The sequence below is a fragment of the Delphinapterus leucas genome, chromosome 3 (genome assembly GCF_059928025.1).
Source record: "Delphinapterus leucas isolate spDelLeu-1000000601 "Yukka" chromosome 3, BTC_Dleu_Yukka2, whole genome shotgun sequence".
Classification (NCBI taxonomy): Eukaryota; Metazoa; Chordata; class Mammalia; order Artiodactyla; family Monodontidae; genus Delphinapterus; species Delphinapterus leucas.
This window is the reverse complement of record NC_143131.1, coordinates 111783556-111802181: the sequence shown is the minus strand read 5'-3', so window position 1 is coordinate 111802181 and position 18626 is coordinate 111783556. Positions and strand designations below refer to the sequence as shown.

The following is an 18626-nucleotide window of genomic DNA, read 5'->3' as shown; positions in this document are numbered from 1 at the left end:
TGAGGAGCATGTTCACATGGGGAGTGTGGGAGGACAGCAAAGGGCAGAGTACCAGAGCCCACGTGGAATAAAGAGGGCATCTGTAAGGGGGAGGGGGCAACAATGGGCAATTGGTTTCATAAGACAGATTGACCAAATAAGTAAATCTGTTAAGGATAATGGGAGCCAGATTTCTCACTGAAGGAGGAGTAGGTATGGGGAAGGAGAAAATAGAGTAAATTCTGTGAAGTTGAATTGGAATTAAAGGTATCGGTATGAATTCATGGTTTTCAAAATATATAGTTAAATATAGCTGTAAATGTGTGTATTTGATACATGGATAGTAATGTGTGTGTTGTTCCCTAGCTCTGTCCACTGAGGGTAACTGGGAGCAGCAACATTCCAGTTACAGTGAGCACATGTGTGCCCTGATCTTGACTCTGAATGTCATCAGGGTTCTATCAGGCTGATTTCAGGCCTGGAAAGGTCTGATTTTAGGACAGGGAAAGTATAAGATGAGCCTGGAATTTTTTTTGTACCAGAAAGCAAGGAAGTGCTCAAAGAATGAAGGAACAATGTCAAAAGAACACAGAATCCAACATGGAGGGATTCCCACTGACCAAATCTAGGGCAATCTGAGCATCAAAATAAATCATGGTAATGGATAGTAACTCATTCAATAAAATAGAAAAATAGACTTCATACTGATAGATGAATAAATGAACTAAAAATTTAATGAGCAGGATATTTATGTACTTTCAAATACCAACCCACAAAATACTTATTAATTGCTTTATTAGATATTAATTATAGTTGTATAACAAATTACCCCAGAATTTAGTGACTCTAACAATAAACATCTCAGTTCTGTGGTCAGGAATTCAGGAGTGACTTAGCTGCGTAGTTCTTTTTTCTTTCTTCTTTTTTTTTGGCGGGGGGGCGCTGCCTCAGGTGTTAGTTGTGGCACGCGGGATCTTCATTGAGGCATGCGTGATCTTTTGTTGTGGCCTGTGAGCTTCTCTCTAGTGGCATGTGGGTTTTCTCTTTTCTAGTTGTGGCACACAGGCTCCAGGGCACATGGGCTCTGTAGTGTGGCACATGGGTTCCAGAGCACATGGGCTATGTAGTTTGCGGCTCGCGAACTCTAGTTGAGGCGCAGGAGCTCAGTAGTTGTGGCGCGCGGGCTTAGTTGCCCTGCAGCATGTGGGATCTTAGTTCCCCAATCAGGGATCAAACCCGCGTACCCTGCATTGTAAAGCGGATTCTTTACCGCTGGACCACCAGGGAAGTCCCAGCTGAGTGGTTCTGACTTAGGTTCTCCCCACATGTTTGTGGTCAGGATGTTGCCAGGGGCTGCAGTCATCTGAAGACGACCACAACTGGAGGATCTGCTTCCAAGATAGCTATTCACAAGGCTGTTGGCAGGAAGCCTCAGTTCCTCACCACGTGGGCCTCCCTAGAGGCTGCTTGAGTGTTTTCATGACATGGCAGCTACATGAGCTAGTCTTTAAAGTCACGCTCCATCACCCTGCTTTATTCTGTTAGTTAGAAGCAAGTCACTAAGTCTTAGCCACACTTAAGGGGAGGGTAGTTAGGCTCCAACCCTTGAAGTAAGGATATCATAGAATTTGTGGACATAATTTAAAACCACCTCAATTACAAAAGGACAAAAAATAACTTTATATTGCAAAATCTGGTTGACCCTCCATAATGAAGGGATCAAAACGAACATCATCAGTAACAAGACAAACTGAAGTCTTGTGTCACCTGACAGGAATACAGTGAGAAGAACACGGCACATTTCTGTTATATTCCTGCCAAAAATACATGGCTTGAATCTAATCATAGAGATATCAGATGTTGTAGCCAGCCTCCAAGATGATCTCCAGTTGATCCCTGCTTCATGTGTACTCTCTTGCAGAGAGTACCAGAGTTGGTCTGTATGACCAGTAGAATATAGCAAAAGTAATGGTATGTCATTTCCAAGATTGGGTGATAAAAGACTGACTTCTTTCTTGAGTTATCTTGGTCACTCTCCCTGGGTAAATCCATGTTGTAAGCAGCCCTATGGAGAGGCCAGCAGGCGAGGAACTGAAGGCTCCCGTTAGCCACATGAGTGAACTTGGAAGCAAATCCTCCAACTCAAATTGAAGCACATTCTACAAAATAACTGGCTGTAATCATCAAAAAGTGTCAAGGTCATGTAAAGCAAGACACAGGACTGAGGAACTCTTCCAGAAGAAGGAGACTAAAGAGACATGACAACATGTGCAACATTGATGCAGAACTGGATTTTGCTAATGTTTTTGGGATATTTGATGAAACTTAAATGGGGTCTGAAGATTAAACTTAAATGGGATCTTGAAGGTATCAACATTGACTTCTTGATTTTGATGGTTACATTGTGTATATGAGAATGTCCTAATTTATAGAAAACATGCAGTAAAGTATTCTGGTTTGATGAGGCATCAGGTTGGCAACTTACAAATGGCTCAGCAAAAACAGTTCACAAATGATTTAGGAAAAATAGTTCTTTGAACTGTACTTAACAGCTTTTCTATAAGGTTGTGACTATTTCAAAACTTTTAAAAGCTACATAAAGGGAAGCAATATTCCAATATTCTTACACATGTTATCTGGTATAGTTTTTTGTAGATTTCTATTGTGTAAGTACCTGCAAGTGGAATTGCTGGACTGTAGAGTATGCATTTCTTCAACTATAGTGGTTTTTGCTTTTTCTTAGGTTAGTAATGAGTACCTTTTCATGTTTTTATTAATTTGTTTCCCAATTCCATTTTTGTACTGCCTTTCCATCTTCCACTTTATCTTATTTTTCTATTGTACATAATTTCCTTAATGATTCATAAGAGTTCTTTTTTTTTTTAACATCTTTATTGGGGTATAATTGCTTTACAATGGTGTGTTAGTTTCTGCTTTATAACAAAGTGAATCGGTCATAAGAGTTCTTTGTTTACTTAAGATGAAGCTGTTGGCAAAATGTGTTACAAATATCTTCTCCCACTCTTTGGCTTCTCTTTTCACTCTCTTTATAGTATATTTTGATGAACAGAAATTCTTAATTTTTGAAAATTCTTAATTTTAGTAATTCTAATTTATCCATCTTTTATGATTAGTGCTTTTTTAAAAAATTAATGTATTTATTTATTATTTTTGGCTGCGTTGGGTCTTCGTTGCTGCACTCAGGCTTTCTCTAGTTGCGATGAGCGGGGGCTCCTCTCCATTGCGGTACGCAGGCTTCTCATTGCGGTGGCTTCTCTTGTTGCAGAGCACGGGCTCTAGGCACACGGGCTTCAGTAGTTGTGGCACATGGGCTCAGTAGTTGTGGCTTGCGGGCTCTAGAGTGCAGGCTCAGTAGTTGTGGCGCACGGGCTTAGTTGCTTCGCAGCATGTGGGATCTTCCCGGACCAGAGCTCGAACCTGTGTCCCCTGCATTGGCAGGCGGATTCTTAACCACTGTGCCACCAGGGAAGTCTTAGTGCTTTTTTTTTGTTTTTTAAGAATTCTTAACTCAAATACGTCACTTTTTTTATACTATCTTTTAAACCTTATTGTTTGACCAAGTTTGTAATCATTGTTGGCTTATGGTTTTTACCATTCTTACCATGTGCATAACCAGTTGTCCCTACATCATTTATCATCTAACCTTTCCCCCCACTGCTCTTTAATGCCATGGTTGTCATAAATTGTTCATGTATACATTAGTCTATTTCTGGACATTCTGTTCTGTTCCACTGGCATATTTGTATATATTTGCTCCAATCTCACATTCTTAGTTATTATAGCTGTATCATAAGTCACTGTCTTTTATTTTTTTCTTTCAGTCTTATTGAGATATAGTTGACGTACAGCACTGTGTAAGTTTAAGCATAATGATTTGATTTACATACGTCATGAAGTCACCGTTAACAATAAGTTTAGTGAACATCCATCATCTCATACAGATACAAAATTAAAGAAACACAAGAAAAAAAGTTTTTTTCTTGTGATGAGAACTCTTAAGATTTACTCTCTTAAAAATTTTCACGTATAACATGCAGCTGTTAATTTCATTAATCATGTTGTACATTACATCCCTAGTACTTATTATCTTATAACTAGAAGTTTGTACCTTTGACTACCTTCATCTGGTTGCTGCTCCCCCTATCCCCCACCTCTGTTAACCACAAATCTGAACTCTTTTTTTATGATTTTTTTGTTTGTTTTTGAAATATCATTTACCTACAACACTACGTTAGTTCCAGGTATACAACAAAGAGATTCAGTATTTCCGTACATTACAAAATGATCACCACAAGTCAATTTCTTTTAATCTAAGTCTTCCCTACTTGTTCCTTTATAAGGGTATTTTGGCTATTTTTGGCCTTTTGAATGTCCATATACACTTTAGGGAATAAGTTTAAGTTCCATACCAAACAAACACCTGTTGAGATTCTGATTGGCATTGTTTTGAATCTATAGATCAGTTTGGGGAGAATGGACAGTTTTTACAATATTGAGTCTTTCAGTCTATGAACATGGTAATCCTTTTACTTAGCTACTTATTTAGATGTTTAATTTCTCTCAGTAATGTTTGTTTTCTGCATAGAATTCTTGTGCATATTTTCTTTCACTTATTTATAAGTGCTTGTTATTTTTCAGGATGTTATAAATACCACCATTTTTTTTTTTTTGCGGTACGCGGGCCTCTCACTGTTGTGGCCTCTCCCGCTGCGGAGCACAGGCTCCGGACGCGCAGGCTCAGCGGCCATGGCTCACGGGCCTAGCCGCTCCGCGGCATGTGGGGTCTTCCCGGACCGGGGCACGAACCCGTGTCCCCTGCATCGGCAGGCGGACTCTCAACCACTGCGCCACCAGGGAAGCCCATAAATACCACCTTTTAAAATTTTATTTTTAACTGTTTTTGTTAAGTAGAAACTCAATTGATTTTTATGTGTTGACCTAATATCTAATAGAAAGTTTGGCAAACTATAGTCCACTGAATCCTGCCTACTGCCTGTTGTAGGCTTGCAAACCAAGAATGCTTTTTACATATGTTTGTATATATATGATCAATTTGATGATAGAGAACACTAATTTTGAACCTCAGTTGAGTGAAATGTTATCTTATAGAAAAGAATTCCATTCTTCTCATTAATAAACCTCTTTTATTTGAAATATTTTCATTAATAAAATATTTGTAGAAATTTGTTTTCTCTCTTGTGATATAAATACCTTTGTAATATCTTAAATTTTGCCTCTTGGTCTGCAAAGCCTAAAATATTGACTCTCTGACACTTTATGGACAAAGTTTACTGACCCCAATATAAAACCTTCCTAAACTCACTTATGAATTCTAATTATTGAAAAATGTTTTGAGACTCCCCTGGCAATCCAGCGATTAGGACTCCACGCTCCTAATGCAGGGGGCAAGGGTTTGATCCCTGGTTGGGGAAGTAAGATCCCACATGCCGCATGGCAGGGCCAAAAAAAAGTTTTTTTATCTGTAGAGTCTGTTGGATTTGCCATTTACATGATACATCATCAGTAAGGAATGACAATTTTATTTCTTCCTTTCTAATTCCTTTATCTATTTTTCTTCACTTGCTACACCTTAATTCAATTTCAGGGACTGAGATTTTTCTTAGTCTCCTAGGTGACTAGAAGCTGGGCTGCACTTGATAAGCAGTTGCTTTATTCTTAGAGTAAAGCCCTTCAGAGTCCCAACTCTGAATGCATAATTTGTCTCCCTTGCTCCTTATAAGTGATGCTTGCTTACCCTCCTGAGTTGGGAAAAAACCCCAGCACAAGTGTTGACTTAAACGTAGGACTGACCCCTCTGGATTTCCAGCTTCTGCCATATCTTGGCTTGGTTATTCTTTTTTTTTTTTTTTTTTTTTTTTTTTTTTTTGCGGTACGTGGGTCTCTCACTGCTGTGGACTCTCCCGTTGCGGAGCACAGGCTCCGGACGCACAGGCTCAGCGGCCATGGCTCACGGGCATAGCCGCTCCGCGGCACGTGGGATCCTCCCGGACCGGGGCACGAACCCGTGTCCCCTGCATCGGCAGGCGGACTCTCAACCACTGCGCCACCAGGGAAGCCCGGCTTGGTTATTCTTTAATTTCTTGTTAGTTCTCTGATACCTCGAGCACATTGTTAAAAATGTTTTGACTGTCTTTTCTAGTTCTGAGCTGAAGAGTTGGTCTGAGTTACCTAGTCTGCCATTACTGGAATGGAATCGAGGAAAGAAGATTTGTACTCAGTTCTGTCTAACTCCCAGGTCCATGCTTTTAACCACTTACTATATTGCTTTGTAATTAAATCTAACAAATAATTTAAAGTGTAAAATGATGCTTATTTTTGGATTGTACCTTTACATAAACATCATTTTATGCTTATATTGTTTATGTTTCTCATAATGTCAGGTCAAAAATTTAAGGCCTGTATTCTATTTTTTACTCTGCAGTGAAGCAAATAAACAACATGTAAGATGTCAGAAATGCTTGGAATTTGGGCATTGGACTTATGAATGCACAGGAAAAAGAAAGTACCTACATAGGCCTTCAAGAACAGCAGAACTAAAGAAAGCTTTAAAAGAAAAAGAAAACAGATTATTATTACAGCAAAGGTAAGGTTACATATGGTATCCAAAGGAATATTTATTTGTATTTATAAAATTTATTAAGGGACTAAATATCTTATGGTGGTTATCCAGATTTAGATTATATTGTAATATTAGCTAATGTTTAATGAGTGTTACTGTGTGCCAGGCACCGTACTAAGGTCTTTACAATTATTAGCTTATTTCACCATCACATCTATACCGTTAAGGTAAGTACTATTATAATCCCATTTTACATATGAAGAAGCTGAGGCATGGAGAGATTCAGTAACTTGCTCAGTGTCACACAGCAAGTAAGTGGAAAAGTTAAGTGTTAAACCAACTAACCAGTCTCCAGAGTGGAGAGATTCAGTAACTTGCTCAGTGTCACACAGCAAGTAAGTGGAAAAGTTAAGTGTTAAACCAACTAGCCAGTCTCCAGAGTCCATGCTCTTAATCAGTTTGCTTTTCTTGCCTCAACTGCCAATGAAATGACAGCAGAATACTATGAGGTAGATTATATGAACTGATATGGAAAGATATCCAAAGTAAGTACCCAAGATACTTATACTAAGTGTATAAACAAGGTAGAGAACAGTATATATAATATACTATCATTTATGTTAAAAAGGAAGAAAAAAGGAATAATGGAGCTTTTTTGGGGGGGGAATATAAATGGTTGATAATAGTGGTTCTTTTCTAGAAGGAGAACTGGGTAGGAGGGAAAAATTGTTATTTATCCTTTTACGCCCTTTGAATAAAGCTTTTCAAATTCCCATGAAGTAAGTAAGCTTATGTGTTTCAGAGAAACTGAAACAGGGAGGTGTCAGGTCTACTTAGTGCTGCATATTAGAAGTAGCACCTTCATGAGGACCGTTAGCAATATAATAGTGTCTTAAACATCTGGATTTTCCAGGCAACAGTCTTCCAGTTTGTGGACAGGAAGACTCTTCAAGGGTTATACAGGAAGACAGGTAATCAGTTTCTAGATTATCAATATTCATATATGTTTCTTCCAAAGATAAATCTGTATGAGACCTTGCCTACCCTTCTCTAATTTCACAAAAGAAAGGCATACCTCTCGCCTATCTCTAATCTTACCTTGGTATATTGTGCTCATGTATAAAATCCTAGAGACTTTTCAAAATACTGGTGTTTGTAAGAAAGTAAAAGGCCTAAAGTATTGGGAGCAAGTTCTTTTGTAATTTTTTTTCCCAGCAATATTGAAGGAGGATCTAATTGAGTTGTCAATTTAAAAGTATATTTTAATGATACATCGTTACGTAACTTGTGGAATATAACATGGGAGGAATTCAGAGAACTGAGTGACATTGCTACAGCAAAACTCTTTCTGTTCCCATCTACCTGTTCAGGTTAACAAGCTTTCTCAGGGTTAAATCTGTAAAAGTTAAATATAGGAATTAAATTGATACTGAACCCTGTCATAGTCAAGCAATAAGATCCATGGATACATAAGCTAGAAAAAAAAATCCATTTCATTAAGAGGTACAGTTCCAGTGAAATTTTTTTATGTATAATAGTTACTAAAATTTATAATATATTTTACATTGTTTTAATCAATTTTTATAGTAGTAATGATAATGGTAATTCAACTCAGAATTTTTAAACACTTTTAAAACCTTATGATCACAAGTAATTAAAAGATACAATATTAAGTTATGTGTATATTTTTACTGCAGAGAAATGTAAGTGATCACTAAAATTTTCAGGCATGAAAATATATTAAGATACATTCTGTGGGGAAAGGAGAATAAAAATTCAAGTTCAAAGAGGAAAAGGGACAGTGTAAAAGTACCAGTTGTTAAAGATAAGCTTGTTCATTTATTTTTTTAAAATTAATTATGATACATATCCAATTTTATGGTATTTACAGTTACCAAAATGATGTAACGATTTTCTTTTTAAAATACCAATATTTAATATATAATATGCCAGACTTTATACCCTTTGAGGGGAAAAACATAATTTTTCAAACTTCTTTTATTAGGAATGTAAGCAAAAAATGTTTGAAGACCTCTGTCCTAAAGAATAAAATATAAGAGTTATGAATAATTTCATATCAACATTTACTTTTGTTTTTCTAGTTGTATTACACAACTATCTTGGTCTTAAAAATACATAGAACTACATGAATTTTGGTTTTGGCTCTGTTACGTAAAGACTGCTGATTTTTTGGTTCAATGATAAAATTATGGAAGTGTGTGAATTTCAGTGATCTTGCATTCTTGTGGTGTGACTTAACAAATGTACTTCTACCACTTATTTTACTGCAAAAATTACAATTCTCCAGTAAGTAATTCCATCATGTAAAACAGCTTTACATAAATACATATTTATATTTGGGGACCCAGGAAATAAGGATATAATGTTATCTAGGAAACATAGAGAAGTTCAGAATATAAAAATGTTAAATTTACAGGACAGTATATAGTAATAGAAGTAAATCTGTAATTTGAAAGCCTAATTTAGTATGCATGTTGTTTGGCAGCTATATAGCAGCACGCCATTTGTGTATTTCACTCAGAAATCTCCAGACTTTGTTCTTTATAAATAATGTGAGGGAACACAGTCTTGAAGTATTAAGTCTCTGGTTCTTAAGCAGTAAATAACTGAACGTTTGGGGGACATGCAGAAAAAGAAATTGTTTGTTTGTTTTTGTTTTTTGGCCATTCCTCGCGGCGTGCAGGATCTTAGTTCCCAGACCAGGCATCAAACCCGGGCTCCCTGCAGTGGAGCACAGAGTCTTAACTACTAGACTGCCAAGGAAGTCACAAGAAACAGTTTTTAATTTTTTTTTAATTATTTTTACTTTTTATTTTTATTGGAGTATAGTTGATTTACAATGTTGTGTTCGTTTCAGGTGTACAGCAAAGTGAATCAATTAAGAAATGTTTTTTTAAAGTAAAGGTTGCTTTTTTTTTATATGAAATGACCATTTATAATACCATTCTAGAAACCCAAATTATAAATTACAGCTGTTGTGCTATTACTTGCTTTGTTCTGTTGTTCACTAAATAGTCGATTTAGCCATGTCAATCTAAGTTCAAAACTAAAAAAGAGGGGCTTCCCTGGTGCCACAGTGGTTGGAAGTCCGCCTGCCAATGCAGGGGGCACGGGTTCGAGCCCTGGTCTGGGAGGATCCCACATGCCGCGGAGCAGCTGTGCCTGTGCGCCACAGCTGCTGAGCCTGCGCTCTGGAGCCTGTGAGCCACAACTACTGGGCCTGTGTGCTATGGCTGCTGGGGCCCACGCACCTAGAGCCCGTGCTCCGCAGCAGGAGAGGCCACCATGGTGAGGGGCCCACACATTGCAAAGAAGAGTGGCCCCTGTTTGCTGCAACTGGAGAGGGCCTGTGCACAGCAACGGAGACCCAGTGCAGCCAAGAATGAATAAATAAAATAGATGAGTTGGGAAAAAACTAAAAAACAATCAAATTGGTGCGTTTGGTCATCTTAACTACTAACTTAACCTCGCTTCTAAAGTACAGTTGATAACATTTGTCTTGCTTAAGTGCTGGTTAAGTTGACTGTATGTACCATATATACCTGCAACAGGAAACTTTCCTCTTGATTATAGCAATAAATACTGGACTCTCAGTACATGTTATAAAAGACAAAGTGTTTCTCCAATGAAAAAAGTTTTGGGGATAGCAGAAGCGTTTGAGCTGTTTATAATCACTGTATTAACAGGAGCTTTTTCCCCCCTTCACATTTATCAGCATTGGAGAAACTAATGTAGAAAGAAAGACCAAGAAAAAAAGGTATGTGTGGCTTTAGTATTATATAGATAATATATAATACTAGTTGGAGGGATGGGGTGTGTGATTTTAAAATAATAGTTAAAAGATTTGGATCTGAAGTCTCTTGTTTGCAATTCATGATTAAATATCATCCTGTTTTCTGATATGTTCCTCTGTTTACCTATCTGGAGTTTCTTCCTTCATTTATCCTTTTTCTCCAACTTTCTAGAGTCCTTATACCTGGAAATAGTAAGTAATTTCTCTTGTCTTAGATTAGGAAATGTTATTAGAGTGGTAAGAAATTACTGACCAGCTGTATCTGGTATAAAGTAGTTAAGGTTATGAAGCATTTGCCACTCTACATGAGGTTTAAGTAAACCTCATGCAGTTGTTAAACCGCAACTTTATTCTAACATCATTCACTCTGGAGCATAGTATAGTAGGTACACTTATCTCAGACTCCATCCAAGAGAGTTAAATTGCTGTAGTAAAAGACCTTGTGGTTGGGGGGACAGGGTGAGCACGGTAGGGGTATTACAGTTAGGCAATCCTCAAAACATCAAATCTAGAGATAACATGCTAGCGAAGCTTCAGTATATATATATACATAATACTCAAGTGAAATTGCTTTTAAACATTCTATTAAATGTCAGCTTCTCATGCATATAATTGTCTAATAGGTCTAAGAGTGTAACTAGTTCCAGTAGCAATAGCAGTGACAGTTCAGCCAGTGATTCTTCGTCAGAGAGTGAAGAGACCTCTACCTCATCCTCCTCAGAGGACAGTGACTCTGATGAAAGCTCCTCCAGTTCATCATCTTCAGCCTCCTCCACAAGCTCTTCCTCGTCCTCAGATTCAGACTCAGATTCCAGCTCTTCCAGTAGCAGCAGCAGCAGCACAAATAGTAGCTCTGAGGATGAACCACCAAAGAAGAAGAAAAAGAAATAGAATTGTTCCATCCATGTTGGACTGATGGACTAAAAACATTAATGTGATTCTCAGAAGGGAATTTAGAATGTGTTAAGACCAAATAGGTTAACTGATCAAAATTTTTAGAGTTCAAAAGTTTCTAAATGTTTTACATTGTAAGAGCATAAAGAGTATTAATAAGGGATTATATATATAAAGACTTTTTTATTTTAGGGGTGAATCTTGTTTTTTTTTATCTTTAAAATATATCTCTAAAATTAATCAAAGCTGAAATCTAGTAAATCTTTTTGTGATGAAACCTATCTTTTCTCCCTGTGAAATAAATGCCATACTTTGTTACATGTTAGTGCTATGTATCAGACATGTTTTCAGGATAATGCATCAGAATATCTATCTGACAGTGAATTTCTAATGCTTTTGGCTGTATGTTACTATGTAAGATTTAATAACTCTATAAGCTTAGAGTTTTCCTACTGTTAATAAATGTGCTCTATTTTTATGTTTATGTTCAGAAAGTTGTTTTGACTTCTTCTCCTAAGTGAAGAGTTCAAGGAATCTATTAATAAATTTATACCTTTTGGATGGTACAAGTTTTAAGTTACTGTGTTGTATCATTCATTTTCTTCTGGTTCTTAAAGTTACCCTTTTATGACAAAAATTATTCTAGAGGAACTTAAAAAGGAACAAAATTCTGAAACTACATAGGACTCTAATCTTGGTGCCTTTTGATAAATTCATTGTATCAGAAAAGAAAACAGTCATTTAAAATGACTAACTTAGGGCTTCCCTGGTGGCACAGTGGTTGAGAGTCCACCTGCGGATGCAGGGGACGCGGTTTGTGCCCCGGTCTGGGAAGATCCCACATGCCGCGGAGCGGCTGGGCCCGTGAGCCATGGCCGCTGAGCCTGCGCGTCCGGAGCCTGTGCTCCGCAATGGGAGAGGCCACAACAGTGAGAGGCCCGCGTACTGGGGAAAAAAAAAAAAAAAAAGCTAACTTAAGTAAAAGTGATATAAATACCTTTGTGTGTTGATATGCTATAAAAGGTACCATTCAAAGGGGAAAAAAATGGTAGGAGGAAGAGAGGTAATTTTTACAGAAAATTAGAGTGATGTTGGTTGCCTTTTACTAAAATATTAAGTTTTCATAAAGATTGCCTTTTACCATTTTGCAATTGTGGTATGACAGTTCATATGGTAACTGGTCGTATATGACAGTCTACTGCATAAATATGAATGACTTGGATTAATCTGGTGTGTTGACATAGCATATACACAGTTGAAATCTAGCATGAAAATTTAAAAAGAAATACTGCACAGTATTTCTTAAAAGTAAAGTACCAGGCCATGGTGAAATTATTTGGTTTAACATCACATTATTTTGTGATGTCTTTTAAACTTTTTGGAAAGAGGTATCATTTGTAGAAAAATCTTGATTTGGGTTAAATATAGGTTTTTTAAAACTACAGATGTTGTCTTTTTATATTTTTATGAAAAAGCAGTAGAAAATTACTTTTGAAGAAAATGGACTTCTATTTAAATGTTTAAATATATGTATGTTGTGAGCTTAAAGAGCTGTAATTACCTGTTTTACAGAACCGTTGCTTTCAATGATTGTAAATAAACTCTCAAAACATCATTTTAAGGCTCCATACAGAATGTATGACAGGCATACAGTGTATGATAGGCATACATGTATTGACAGGCAAATTTAATAAATTACTAACGAAATACAATTTACAATGTAATCTCTGTAAGGGCAATTTTAGCAGTTAAACTTGGAAGGGAAACAAATGTGTACATAGGTTACATCACTTGCAGTTAAATAAAGCTCAGTTTGTGCTGATGAGCTTAATAAGCTGCTTTTATCTCTTTGCTGTTTTACTTAATGCCACCTCTTATCCATTTACATGGTAAGAGCATTTAAATTCTAATTATTTTTACTATTACAGATGTCAAAAGGTATACCTGGGAAAGTACAGAGGACAGGAACTTTATTCTAGTCACACAGTTTACTCAAAAAAGCAGAATCAATGGCAAAGTGGAGAGTAACTTCCAAAGAGTTTCTCCCCATCCTGCCTAAAAGCAGAACTCTGGATGTTGAATCCCTGGCAAATGTAATAAATGTATTATTTCTCAACCACAACCACAAACATATCAAAAGGAGACATAATTAGATCATAGGTTTCACTCCACAAACATTTGTTAGTATGAGTATATAATATAGGAAATTTGTCTTGGGATCAAAAGATGACATTAGGCCAAGTTAGCACTGGAAATGGAAAAAAATACAGAGAAGGTGTACTTTATAGTCATGGTTTTATTTACTTTTTTTTTTTTTTTTTTTTTGCGGTACGCAGGCCTCTCACTGTTGGGGCCTCTCCCGTTACGGATCCGGACACGCAGGCTCAGCGGCCATGGCTCACGGGCCCAGCCGCTCCGCGGCATGTGGGATCTTCCCAGATCGGAGCACGAACCCGTGTCCCCTGTATCGGCAGGCAGATTCTCAACCACTGCGCCACCAGGGAAGCCCCGCTATTTACTTTTCTAACTTGCTATTTTGAACTGACTGTAGATTTACAGAAAATTTGTAAAAATATTACAATTTCCGTGTATACCTCACCTAGCTTCCCCTACTGTTAGCATCTTATATAACCATAGTACAATGATCAGAACCAAGAAATTAATATTTGATAAACTACTGTTAATTAAGTCAAAAGCCTTACTCATATTTCATCAGCTTTCCCAGTAATGTTCTATTTCTGTTCCAGTATATTACCCAGAAAGTACATTTAGTTACTTATAAGTCTGAGGCTGAGTTCCTTAGTCTTTCCTTGTCTTTCATGCCCTTGTCACTTTTGAAGAGTATTGATCAGTTATTTTGTCTAATGTCCCTCAATTTGGGTTTGCCTAGTGTTTTCTCATGACTGAACTGATGTTATGCTTTTTGGAAGAATATCACAGAAATGAAGAATTCCCAATGTCAATAAGTCATTTATTATTGGTGATGTTGACCTTGATTACTTGGTGAAGGTGGTTTCATCAGGTTTCTCCATTGCAAAGTTACTGTCTTTCCCCTTTTAGTTGATAGATATCTTGGAGGAGATACTTTGAGACTTTGCAAATTGTCCTTACGGTCAGCCACTACTTTTAGTGGATCTTGTCTAGAACAATTATTACTGTGATGTTTTGCAAATGGTGATTTTCCATTTCCCTCTTTACTTCTACACTAATTGGAATTATACTCTTAAGGAAGAGCTGCCTCTTCTCCCCCATTCATTTAATCAATGGTACTGTGGACTCCTGGATGTTTATTTTGTTCTGTGGGTTAAAATTCAATAATAGTGTTGCTTTGTTGCTCAAATTCTTACACCTTTGGCTATTAGAAGAGTTCCTTCATGTAGGCTCCTTCATTCTTTCAACAAATCCTCATCTTTTTGTTAGGACTTCCTTACTTTGTGGGACCACAAGATGTTCCGGGTTCATCTTGTGGATTCCTTGCCCCATCTTTGGAAGCAACCACTTCTCCAAGGGGCCTGCCCTGGTTTTTAATTGGAGAATGGTGTTTAGAATCCATGATCTGGGTGCTGTCTTTGTAGGTTTCTTATACATTTTGTATAATAGTGTTCTAAGGTAGGTAGTTAAGACATGGAGACCTGCCATTAGCAGGAAGAAATTAGTTAATTCAACATTTCTCAGCTTAGCTTTTTTTACTTTCACAGGACTCTTCCTCAGCAGCAAAGGTCTTTGACAACAGGTGGAAGAGACAAAGTCTTTAATTAAAAATTGCCATTAGAGACTTCCCTGGTGGTCCAGTGGTTAGGACTCTGTGGTTCCAATGCAGAGGACGGAGGACGAGGTTTCGATCCCTGGTCGGGGAACTAAAACCCCACATTCTGCACCGTGCAGTCAAAAAAAAAAAATTTGTCATTACTTCCTCCCATCCCCCACTCTACAGTATATCTAAATTGAGACATAGGCCAAATATATATCCATATTCAGACCTTGGGTTATGGTGCCTTAATTGAAAGAAATTGGCCCAAAGTAATATTTCAAATTGTATTTTTATATACTGTCCTGTGGGTTTATACATCCTGGGAAAATTGTGCCATAAAAAGATTTAGGTGTGGGGACTTTCCTGGTGGTGCAGTGGTTAAGAATCCGCATGCCAGTGCAGGGGACATTGGTTTAATCCCTGGTCTGGGAAGATTCCCACATGCCATGGAGCAACTAAGCCCGTGCACCACAACTTCTGAGCCCGCACTCTAGAGCCCGCGAGCCACAACTACTGAGCCCACTTGCCACAACTACTGAAGCCCACGCATCTAGAGCCCGTGCTCCGCAACAAGAGAAGCCACTTCAATGAGAAGCCCGCGCACCGCAACGAAGAGTAGCCCCCACTCTCCGCAAGTGGGAAAAGCCTGTGCGCAGCAGCGAAAACCCAAGGCAGCCATAAATAAATAAATAAAAAGATGTACGTGTGGTGGTGGTGGTGGTGGTGGTGGTGTGTGTGTGTGAAAGAGGGAGAAAGACAGTGTGAGAGAGGAAGAGAGAAAGGAAAGCCAGTACAATACCTGGGTTGCAGACATTCTCAGATGAATTTTAGGAGAGGTTACAGATGGAAGTTGAGGACCTGGAAATTGCCAATGTCCTTGAAAAGTCTTTTGTGTACCCCCAAAGACACTTGTACATGCTATTCAAGGTAATCAGTAATAAACACAAACAGTATAACTCCTATTTGGAAGGTACTGTACCACGATGTATAAATAACACTTCAACAGTGATTTCCTTGGAGTTCACTATCCGTTGGGGAGACACACACAAAATCATTGAGAGCAATGGAAAGAAGACTTTCATTGAAACATAGCAAATTGAACCCATGTTTATAACATACCTAACTAAAATGGTGGAAAAGAAACAAAGAGCATAAACCCATAAGGCAAAGAGAAAAGTAGAGGAGATGAAACATGAGAAATTGGAACTCTTTTGGAAGCTGGAAAGTTGGTAGAATCCTGAATGCCAACTTAAACAACAAAACAAGGCCAAATTGTTGGTCTACAGTGACGGAAATTCAGCGGTAAGCAAACCAATTTATGCCACAGAACTTTGCAAAGGCTCCAAACTTGATGGTACCATACACTCATCAGCCAAGGTGCAGGGAGTGCTCGAAGACAGAAAGAGTGGTGCTAAGTTTATGTAAGAAACTGTGCCCCTGTGTACTCCTCTCCTGTTTGTGCTGTTTCAGTGGGTTTATTTTTATTATTATTATTTTTTATTACTTGAATGTGACATACTGTGAGTTAACAGTAGTATACACCTGGGTTCAACCTGCTATGATTAATGAATACTATGTTAGTTTAAAATTAAATAAGACAGTACAAGTTGCCATATGCTACAAGCCACTTGGGTTATAGATAATAAATGCTATTAAACTTCGTTGATAAATCCCCAGCACTGGATCTTACTCTCCCCAAAATTCTGGAAAAAATCAAGAATGAAAAACCATGGAACTATTGGGTAACATTTTTACATGGACATTGTGGTATACACTTGATAAAACAATTCCCTTCCTTAAGAAGTCCTGAGGGTACTCTGAAAAGATTGGTTCTGTACTAGGCAAATCCATAGGATCACTAAACATATAAGCCAATACAACTAGATACTTGCACAAAGAAAATCATCCCTGACTAGTTAGCTGCCTTGAGGGGAATCAGTGAGTATGTGGACAAAGGAGAAAACACTCATTCACATAAAATTTAACAGCTAGTATTAAGTACCTGTCTTTGTCCTCTGAAGATTCATAGGCTATTAGACACTTATAGACATGTCTTAAGTGGTGCAAGCTTAAGTCACTAGAGAGCTTAGAGTAAAAAATTGCAGGGAGAGTTTGGTAAAGCCTTTCAAGGGAGGTGTATTTGGCTGAGAAAGAGTTGTTGAGCCCATGCAAATATATATATGTGTGTGATTAATACTCAGATATATAAAATATAGTTATTTAATTAATTGATCAGCTTGTAATCAACATTTAAATGTCCAAGAAAAATTGATTTTTTCACATTTTACTAGATTTATTGGTTTAATATCTTTAACATTATGATAAAAGAATGAGAGAGATTATTTCACTTTTTCAGAAGAATAATGAGGGTCACTCCTGGGGACGTTGGTCCTCAGAGCCTTGATACGGCTACTCATCCCCATCACTCTCTGCGAGGCCAGAGGGAACACATCCCCTTACGGTAGAGTCTCTGTTGTATGATTTTTGTGTTGTTTGTAACTGATGCAAGCCTAACACAATTATACTAACTTAACACATTAAAGATGAGAGTGGAAAGGAGGTGACATATGAGAGAGATTGAGAAGGTAGAAATGACAGAATTTAGTGATCAGTTGATTTTGGTGGTAAGAGAGGTATACCTAGGAAGGTTTCAAGATCTGTTGTCTGGATGACTGTATAATAAAAGTATTCATTTCAGTATAATTATAACAATAATAGCAACTACTACCTTGGCAAATATAAACTGACGCTAGCAATGGGAGAAATGTCAAACTATTTTTAACAATGGAATATTACAGTTTGTGAAAATTTTCAGATACCACTTGGGTATCTGAAAATGTGTCTATAGAGTTTGATAGTGACCAGGTTGCTAATAGTTATCATATTTGGGTGGTAAGATTATAAATTACACTTTTTATTTCCTTACTTTCCAATTTTATTTTCTTTCTTTCCTTCTTCCTTTCCCCCTTCCTTCCTTCCTTCCTTCCTTCCTTCCTTCCTTCCTTCCTTCCTTCCTTTCCTTCCTTCCTTCCTTCCCTCTCTCTTTTTTTCTTTCTTCTGTGGCTTGCAGATCCCCAAAAGAGGGATTGAACCTCGACCACGGCAGTGAAAGTGCCGAGGCCTAACCACTGGACCGCCAGGAAATTCCCTTCAATTTTCTTTTTAAAACTTTATGAGATGCACTTGACCTACAATAATCTGCACATATTTAAAGTGTATAATTTGATAGATTTTGACATATGTATACACTCATGAAATCATCACCACAAGCGAGATAATTAAACCTTGCCCCACAAAGCGTCCATGTGCCCTTTTGGAATCCTTCCCACCCATTCCTCTTTGCTTACCCTATCCCCCACCAATCCCCAGACAACCACAAATATAGTTTATTTAACTATGGAATAGTTTGCATTTTTGAATTTATATAAATAGAATTATATAGTATGTACATTTTTGGTCTGCCTTCTTTCAGCATAATTATTTTGGGAATCATTCTTGTTCTTATGGCTATCAACTGTTCATTCCTTTTTATTGATAGTAGTATTCCACTGTATGGATATACCAGATTCGTTTATCCATTCATGTAT

The 18626-nt window shown here is 37.5% G+C and overlaps 1 protein-coding gene across 5 annotated transcripts in view; it reads left to right on the top strand.

The window, feature by feature from the left end:
• The window catches only part of ZCCHC10 (zinc finger CCHC-type containing 10), a 48457-nt gene extending 30290 nt beyond the window's left edge, over positions 1 to 18167 (top strand). For 3 of the 5 annotated variants that reach the window (XM_089909318.1, XM_089909317.1, XM_089909319.1), the window contains 4 exons: positions 6161 to 6256; positions 6443 to 6604; positions 10317 to 10358; positions 13625 to 18167. In XM_089909318.1, coding sequence (XP_089765444.1) covers positions 6161 to 6256; positions 6443 to 6604; positions 10317 to 10358; positions 13625 to 13907 — 583 coding nt within the window. In that variant the 3' untranslated portion in view covers positions 13908 to 18167. Of the gene's footprint in view, positions 1 to 6160; positions 6257 to 6442; positions 6605 to 10316; positions 10359 to 10566; positions 10587 to 11017; positions 12904 to 13624 lie in introns of those variants that run through there. The other 2 variants (XM_089909320.1, XM_022588792.2) reach the window with 2 other exon arrangements.
• The last annotated feature ends 459 nt before the right edge of the window (positions 18168 to 18626 follow it).